A 9737-nucleotide genomic window follows, 5' to 3' on the forward strand; every position below is an offset into this window, starting at 1 on the left:
AATGTATTGATTTTGACATTTTCACATTTGAAGCATGTAGAATACATAACTTAGCAATGCACTGGCTTAGTAACCTCAGATTTGGCAGGGAGGTTGTCCTTGCGCTCTAAATGGCCACTGTTGATTCTGACAAAGTGGTATGCGGGGGTATTCACGCCAAGATAGTGGCAGTTCTAGTTCAGTCTTACATGCAGTAAACTACTTCATTCAGTCTTACAGTGCAGTAAACTACTTCATTCAGTCTTACATGCAGTAAACTACTTCATTCAGTCTTACATGCAGTAAACTACTTCATTCAGTCTTACATGCAGTAAACTACTTCATTCAACCTTACAGTGCAGTAAACTACTTCATTCAACCTTACAGTGCAATAAACTACTTCATTCAGCCTTACAGTGCAATAAACTACTTCATTCAGCCTTACAGTGCAGTAAACTACTTCATTCAGCCTTACAGTGCAATAAACTACTTCATTCAACCTTACAGTGCAATAAACTACTTCATTCAGCCTTACAGTGCAGTAAACTACTTCATTCAACAGTGCAATAAACTACTTCATTCAGTCTTACAGTGCAATAAACTACTTCATTCAGCCTTACAGTGCAGTAAACTACTTCATTCAGCCTTACAGTGCAATAAACTACTTCATTCAGTCTTACAGTGCAATAAACTACTTCATTCAACCTTACAGTGTAGTAAACTACTTCATTCAGTCTTACAGTGCAGTAAACTACTTCATTCAACCTTACAGTGCAATAAACTACTTCATTCAGTCTTACAGTGCAATAAACTACTTCATTCAGCCTTACAGTGCAATAAACTACTTTATTCAGCCTTACAGTGCAGTAATCTGCTTCATTAAATCTATGTATATGTACACTACTTCATTCACTCTTACTTCACATAACCAGGTAAATACTTCTTTACTCAATCTGTAACGTTACTTCACACAACCAACTAAATGTTACTTCATCTACATCTTACTTCATTCATTCTGTTATGTTACTTCATACAGCCAACTAAATACTACTTCACCTACATCTTACTTCATAAAAACTGGTACAATATTTCATACAATCAACTAAATGCTACTTCATCTACATCTTATTCATTCATTCTAACTGTTATGTTACTTCATTCAACCAACTAAATGCTACTTCATCAAAATTCTACTTCAGTCAGTCTGTTATCTAACTTCAAACAACCAGCTGAAAACTATTTCTCTCAGTCAAACTGTTATGTTACTTCAATTAAATCTTCTATAGAATTCTTTATCCAATATGTTGTATGAATTTTGTTTTAAAAGTTATGTCTGCTACTTTTTTATACTCTAAATGTACACACAAAACACTCAATTAAGTTTATGTAAACTACACAGTGATTTACAAGTATTACTTTACTTGTACACTTAAAAAAATCAAATTTCTTGTCATTCCCTGTCAACAAATATTTAATCTTGCCACACGATATTAGAATTTGTTTTGTTGTGTATCCTAAAACCACAAAGTAATGATTATTTACACACATGCACTATATAAAACGCAGATGTTTATTGACACAAACCGCAAGGTTTCATAAATGTCTTAAAATAAATAAATCTGTTATCATCAGTTATCATATTTATTTTTGTTTATATGTATGTTTTAACACAGTGATTCACTTGTTCAAGGAATTCTTGTCTTCAGGTTCAGAAGTCAAGTTAGTTAAAGGTCCATTATGACTGAGAAACAAATAAATGTTTCCTTCTTTAAAGCTGTATTTAGCTTTCATTTTCTGTTGGAAAAACAGTTATTTGTTGTTTCAGACAAAGTATTTCAGTAATTTTATCATGGAAAAGTGCATTTTATCACTACAAAATTGCACCCTGACAGCTTATTATAATGCGTCAGTGATGTTTGTTTTTAAAAATAGAAGATTGGGAAACAAATCGTCTGCTGTATTAATTTGAATAAAGATAGTGGACCAGTAGATTAGAGGTATCATGAGGTATCATTATTTTATTGTCAGTAAATTTCATTTTCCACCTTAATTATCCCCCGCCGATGGAATCGGGAGGGGGATATAGTTTTGGCGTTGTCTGTCAGTCCGAATTTCATTTCCAGAGTAGTTCTCTGCAACTACTGGCTGGAATTCAACGAAACTTTATGGGGATCATCAATATCAAGAGGAGATGCGCATATCGTCAGCTTGTTCCGGTCCGACCCTTTAACTCAGAGTTATGGCCCTTGATTAGTTATGTAGTATGCATATAGAGTCAAAATCGTTTCCGCACTACTTCTCTGCAACTACTGGCTGGAATTCAACGAAACTTTATGGGAATCATCAATATCAAGAGGAGATGGGCATATCGTCGGCTTGTTCCAGTCAGACACTTTAACTCAGAGTTATGGCCCTTGATTAATTATGTAGTATGCATATAGAGTAAAAATCGTTTCCGCACTACTTCTCTGCAACTACTGGCTGGAATTCAACGAAACTTTATGGGAATCATCAATACCAAGAGGAGATGCGCATATCGTCGGCTTGTTTGGGTCAGACACTTAAACTCAGAGTTATGGCCCTTGATTAGTTATGTAGTATGCATATGGAGTAAAAATTGTTTCCGCGCTACTTCTCTGCAACTACTCGCTGGAATTCAACGAAACTTTATGGGAATCATCAATACCAAGAGGAGATGCGCATATCGTTGGCTTGTTCCGGTCAGACACTTTAACTCAGAGTTATGGCCCTTGATTAGTTATGCAGTATGCATATGGAGTAAAAATTGTTTCCGCGCTACTTCTCTGCAACTACTGGCTGGAATTCAACGAAACTTTATGGGAACCTTCAATACCAAGAGGAGATGCGCATATCGTCGGCTTGTTTGGGTCAGACACTTTAACTCAGAGTTATGGTCCTTGATTAGTAATGCAATATGCATATGGAGTAAAAATCGTTTCCGGAGTAGTTCTCTGCAACTACTGGCTGGAATTCAATGAAACTGTATGGGAATCATCAATATCAAGAGGAGATGCGCATATCGTCGGCTTGTTCCGGTCAGACACTTTAACTCGGAGTTATGGCCCTTGATTAGTTATGCAGTATCCATATAGAAAAATATTTGTTTCCTCGCTACTTCTCTGCTACTACTGGCTGGAATTCAATGAAACTTTATGGGATACTAAGAGGAGATGTGCATATAGTCGCCTTGTTCCAGTCAGATACTTATAACTCAGATTTATGGCCCTTGATTAGTTATGTAGTATGCATACATCTCATTGGCATTTCCAGATTTTACTATTTAACACAGAGTTATGGCTCTGTTATTGCCCTGAATATTTATCAAGTTCAAAGAATATTACTGTTTATGCCATGATTGATATATAAATAAAGCCTTATGTCTTCAGTTGTTGTGTTAATAATAACCAGTACTCGGCGGGGGATATAAATTCAACGAATTTGCTTGTTTCTTCTTAATTCTGACTTACGACTCCTCAAAATGAGGCAATCCCAGCCTATTTATACTAAAGCTCAGACAAACTAACATAATATCAAATGAGTTCATAATTTGTATATTGTAGTTACACCAGTAAAATGTCAATACATTCAAATGCAAGGATCAATGGCTGGTCTACCAGGTGGTATGACAATGCCAGAGCCTCAGGAGCATATACCTAAACCTTCTGTAGTTACCCCAATTATTCAAAATGGTAAGTATTACTGTTTATGTCACAGTTTAGAACTGTTCACTAATTAGGGGAGAAGATGTGTAGGTGACCAGATAGGTCAGTCGGTAGAGCCGCGGTATGGTATTACAAGGTTCCGGGTTTGAGTCCTGGTCAGACTGCCCATTCTTCTCACCCTGTGACATTTATTTCCTTATTAAAAAATTGTAGATTATCAGAGTTGTGAATAAACCAGGGGTCACTGGTCTGATCCTCTAGTGAGGCGTAATTTCTCTGTGACAATTGATTTGGGACATTGACTATGTCTTTCACTGTTGATTTAAGAGTTATGTAGGATAAGAAGCCGGTCACCTGCAGAGATATTGGTAATTACTGGTTAGTTATCGAGGAAAACCAGTTAGGTGGATAGACAACTGAGATATGACCAAAAAATGTGTTCAAATTCAGCATATAAACGAGAAGTTGTTAACTCTAGTACTGTCTGATGCCAAACATTTCTCTTGCTTTGATTTAACCCCATTTTGCTTACATCCCAAAGTCTTTCTGAGCTAATGGGACAACCAAATAGTAAATTCACATCAAAATAAATTTCATGTATCAGCAAATTTCCATTGACAAAAAGAATTTGAAGGAGTAGAAATATGGTGTATAAAACTTTAGTGTGGTTATCTTTAAAGATTTGTTAACTGTTCAAATTTTCTTTTGACTTGTATAATTTTTTTATAAGACTATGTAAAAGAAACACCTTTATGATTTTATGGTTCACCTAAAAGTCGAGGTATATGGTACAAACCTTTTGAACTGATGGAAATAAATGCGTCTTATATATGAGTAAATACTGGAGTTTTATCGTGAAATTTACATGTTTTAGTTGTAGATACCAACCAGAAGCCTAGTATACCCAAGTTAGATAGTAACGAGACCCACGAGATGGCAGAATTACAGCGAAGGTTGAAACATTCTTTAACTTTAGAGGTAATGTTGTAATTTCAATTTTAATTGATATACTTCTCTGTATTTAGTTTGACCATTGGAGGAATAGAAAGTTTCTAAAAGGAAGAGCTATTGTTCTTACCCCAAGCATCAAGATCACATTTCAGTTAAGTTTTTGTCGGAAATTGGTATCTTCAATACTACCATATTCCTTTGTCAGTTTTCTCAAATTTAGAATGTGGGTAATGCAAATTGTAATATGATAACACCGGACAATTCAGGACTGGAAGAGTCCATTTCACATCTGCAGGAGGGTATGTGTTTTCTGACTCTGTAGATAACTATTATGAGTACATTGTAACTCAATGGATAATTGTTATATGTACATTATACAGTACACCACTCTATGTAACACAATGGATAATTGTTATATGTACATTATATGGTACATCAGTCCATGTAACACAATGGATAATTGTTATATGTACATTATAGGGTACACCAGTACATAGTAACTCAGTGGATAATTGTTATATGTACATTATACGGTACACCACTCTATGTAACACAATAGATAATTGTTATATGTACATTGTAAGGTACAACACTCCATGTAACACAATGGATAATTGTTATAAGTACATTATATGGTTCACCACTCTATGTAACACAACGGATAATTGTTATATGTACATTATAGGGTACACCACTCTTTGTAACACAATGGATAATTGTTATATGTACATTATAGGGTACACCACTTCATGTAACACAACGGATAATTGTTTATATGTACATTATAGGGTACACCACTTCATGTAACACAATGGATAATTGTTATATTACATATAGGTACACACATGTACATTATAGGGTACACCACTCCATGTAACACAATGGATAATTGTATATATACATTATAGGTACACCACTTCATGTAACACAATGGATAATTGTTATATGTACATTGTAGGGTACACCACTTCATGTAACACAATGGATAATTGTTATATGTACATAATAGGGTACACCACTTCATGTAACACAATGGATAATTGTTATATGTACATTGTAGGGTACACCACTTCATGTAACACAATAGATAATTGTTATATGTACATTTATAGGGTACACCACTTCATGTAACAACAATAGATAATTGTTATATGTACATTATAGGGAAACACCACTTCATGTAACACAATAGATAATTGTTACATGTACATTAAAGGGTACACCACTTCATGTAACACAATGGATAATTGTTACATGTACATTATAGGGTACACCACTCCATGTAACACAATGGATAATTGTTACATGTACATTATAGGGTACACCACTTCATGTAACACAATGGATAATTGTTATATGTACATTATAGGGTACACCACTTCATGTAACACAATGGATAATTGTTATATATACATTATAGGGTACACCACTTCATGTAACACAATGGATAATTGTTATATGTACATTATAGGGTACACCACTCTATGTAACACAATGGATAATTGTTATATGTACATTATAGGGTACACCACTTCATGTAACACAATGGATAATTGTTATATGTACATTATAGGGTACACCACTTCATGTAACACAATGGATAATTGTTATATGTACATTGTAGGGTACACCACTCTTTGTTACACGATTGATAATTGTTATATGTACATTGTAGGGTACACCACTCTATGTAACACAATGGATAATTGTTATATGTACATTATAGGGTATACCAGTGAAGACTTACCCTGAACGACCAGAGAGTGCTCCGACAGCAACTAACTCCACAGCTAGAAATAATAGCACGCCATCAACTGGTAAAATTTTAGATATTATTCTGTTAAGCTTAATTGAGAAAGAAAGTCTAAAGCTTATTTGAAACCATTCTCCAGTCAGCTCCCTAGAACTGACCAGTACTGGCATATGAGGTAATGTGGTTGAGACTCCCAGGAGGGCTCAAACCAGTAATTCCTGGTTTGAATGACACCTTGACCACAAGTATAAATTCAAAATACCTATATGATAGATATATGTTTGCATTTGTCCTTAACAGCAGATGGTACTTGCATGAAATCCTTGCTATACGGTAAAAACCTTATTGAAAATATCGGCATGATATTTTGTGCCGAAACATTTTTTTTTATTTACGAGTTAATTGCAATATTTATTTGTGTAAAATAACAGAATTATTCTATGCTACAACTCTCCGAGAGACTACTATTTGGTTATGGAAACAACATAATTTTACCATTTATAATTTTCGTACCTTTTCGACAACAAAAATTATTGTCATTTGTTTGCCAGCTATGATATTTGTATCAAGTCGCATTTGATAGTTATTGTTGTTTTGTTCCGGTTACAGCTGGTGCAAGAAGAAACAATCGTTACCGACGTAGAAATGACCGTGATAGACCTCCGCGTCAAGATGGACCAAAAGAGGATAATCGTGCAACATTTAATCAAGCTCCAAATGGTGAGAGAGTGATTTTAATTGGACGTAAAACAGGCCCACAAACCTCAGGAAGACCTCCTAGAGGTGGGCGGGGCCGTGGTGGTGGTGGGCGAGGCAGAGGAGGCGGTCCAAACATGAATAGGGGACCGAATACAGACACTTCAAATAATTCTAAAGAAAATTTAGGGTCGGGAGTGCAAGGTTCGTCAACCTCTTCTAGTAGTAAAGATTCAAGTCCTAGCAAACCATTGCCACAGCGTGAGGGTTCAGGGAGCCCCCGTCGAGGAAGAGGGGGTCGAGGCCAACCTGGGCGTCGTAATAATCCAAGCGGTTCCAACGCCTCAAATATACAGCAGAATAGTTCTAATGATAAGAAAACAGAAGGGTAAAGAAAAAAAAGATTTAAAACTAGTCAACGAATAGTAGCCCAGCTACTTTCTGTGTTTATGTAAATATATATATGTATAATTGTTATATTTTTTTTGAAGGAAAAAAAAAATCACAAAAAAAACAAGAGACAACAAAAAATCATTGTTACTATTACAGATTCTATTTTTGATTTCACGTTTTTTTTGTCTGTTAAATATGCAATCTACTTATATATGTTCAAAATGATGTAAATTATTCATTGACTGTTACCGCCAGGGTGTACGTGTGTACATTATACGCTAATTGTACCTGTAGGTGATTATTGTTGTATATTATAGTATAATACTTTCGTTATTGGAATGATTCACATGTAAATTATGTTATGTATTTTATGTACTTTAATAGCGATTTTCTGGATAAAGGTGTTAATTCTTAGTCATATGGATATTTATTGAAGAAATATCATTATTTTTTCGTGATTTATACATCTGTATTAATAAAAAAAAAATATGCCATCATTTCATAACATGTATTCATTGAGAAAAAAAATTAACATCTCATTTTTCTGTCATTTATTTTAATTTTTTTTTTTTGTCTCTCGGTCACCTCTTTGCTTTGGGGATATAGAAACTGCTACTTCATTTTCACTGTATATGTAAAGTTCGCACATTATTGTCACATCACAGGTATTGTACGGAGAGATTTTATTATATATATATATATAATGTGCCCATTCATTCAATTATTTACTGATGCATTTAATATAATCATGGTTGAGTTAGTTCATTAGTCAAATCAAGATAGTGTTGTTATTTAGTCGGGCATGTGTTGTATGAGCAAAAGTCTTGAGCTGTGCTTGGAAATTATTTTACTGTCCGTGCTAATAAATATTGTATTTCCAGACGTAATCTTTTACCCTGGTACACAAACTTTCGATAATGTGTGAAACAAATGCAAAGTTTATATCTTTATTATGTTCCTTTTACAAAATTTAAATATTTTAAGAACATGTGCTAAGTTTTTTGACATCTTTTGTTGGAACTAGAATCTTCTTAAGCCTGTGTTAGTTAAGTGAGATTTTTTTTCAATTTCAAGATTCCTATTATTTTCTCTCAATCGTTTTTGATATCTTTGTGTAAATGATACTAGGTTAATAATGTTGGTATTTTTTCCTTCTGTTTATTGTGGAGAAATTCACTAAAATGATTTCCATATGTCTGTAAAATAGGGCTGAAATACTTATTGAGATTTGTGATTGAATAAGCTTTGGGTTTTTTTTGTCACCCATTAATCTCCATGTGATATATTTCGTAAGATGTGATTATATTTCATGATATGTGTTTGTGATTTATTTTTTAAGATGTTTTTTCATTATGAAATTAATTGTAACTAAATAATATGATTGCATTAAATCTTTAATATTTCCCAGATTTTTGAAAAAAAAATTAAGTTTGAAAACCAGCCTAGACTCATTAAAGATTCTGATTGGTTGATTTTGAATATGGTTTTTGAAAATTGACCAATGGTAGAGCTTAATTCCTAGACTGGTTATAACAATTAAATTTCAGACTGTGAACATAATTAGTAAAACAAACATCATTTATATAGATTTAGACAATCACTATGTTGGATTTTCATCTTTCATTGAGAAATGTTGTTGATGTAAATTGATGCAGCTGCCTTACTTACTAATCATGCAACAAAAAAAAAGCTTTTTTCTCATATATAACTTGCATTATTGAATTATGCATTTCACTTTCACATTTCTAGCTATGCACTTTTAGTATATTTTCTTTCGTAATGTCAAGGGTTTATATATGTTTATCATTGTCTTGTATTTAACTGGATTATCCAAGGTACATATCAAGTAGGTGAACTTAAAAGAATATATAGTATATATTTTGTATAACCTTACTATTGATATTGTTAGAAATAGTGAAACTATCAGTTAAAATGGAAAATAAAATCTGAAATAAATATCTGAGTTAATGTTGTAGAATAAATTTTTTTCTATGTCCTTGAATTTTATTACAATATTTTTTATGTGTTAAATAAGAAGTATTATTATATGCATGGTTAACAAGTATTGATATGTTACTTTTTGAGTACACACTATGCCACAGATTCTGTTTTAATTTCAATCATAGAGGGGGGGAAAAGGTTGCCATGGTAACCAGTTTTCATATTAACTTATGTTATAGAAATAGATGTTATTAAAAAAAGCTGTTATGTAATAAGAGAAAATGGTTGTAAATAATACATTTTTGTGATACACTTACAGAGTCCCTTTAAAGGACCATGAA

General features: G+C 33.4%; 1 protein-coding gene across 3 annotated transcripts in view; it reads left to right on the forward strand.

Annotated features, from left to right (window-relative positions):
• Positions 1–9411, forward strand: part of LOC132733010 (spermatogenesis-associated serine-rich protein 2-like) — a 52334-nt gene extending 42923 nt beyond the window's left edge. For all 3 annotated transcript variants that reach the window (XM_060719571.1, XM_060719573.1, XM_060719572.1), the window contains exons 12-15: positions 3561–3689; positions 4537–4640; positions 6340–6430; positions 6976–9411. In XM_060719571.1, coding sequence (XP_060575554.1) covers positions 3561–3689; positions 4537–4640; positions 6340–6430; positions 6976–7454 — 803 coding nt within the window. In that variant the 3' untranslated portion in view covers positions 7455–9411. The remainder of the gene's footprint in view (positions 1–3560; positions 3690–4536; positions 4641–6339; positions 6431–6975) is intronic.
• Positions 9412–9737: the final 326 nt, after the last annotated feature.

This window comes from Ruditapes philippinarum, unplaced genomic scaffold (genome assembly GCF_026571515.1).
Source record: "Ruditapes philippinarum isolate M1 unplaced genomic scaffold, ASM2657151v2 ctg2344_1_1_1_1, whole genome shotgun sequence".
NCBI lineage: Eukaryota > Metazoa > Mollusca > Bivalvia > Venerida > Veneridae > Ruditapes > Ruditapes philippinarum.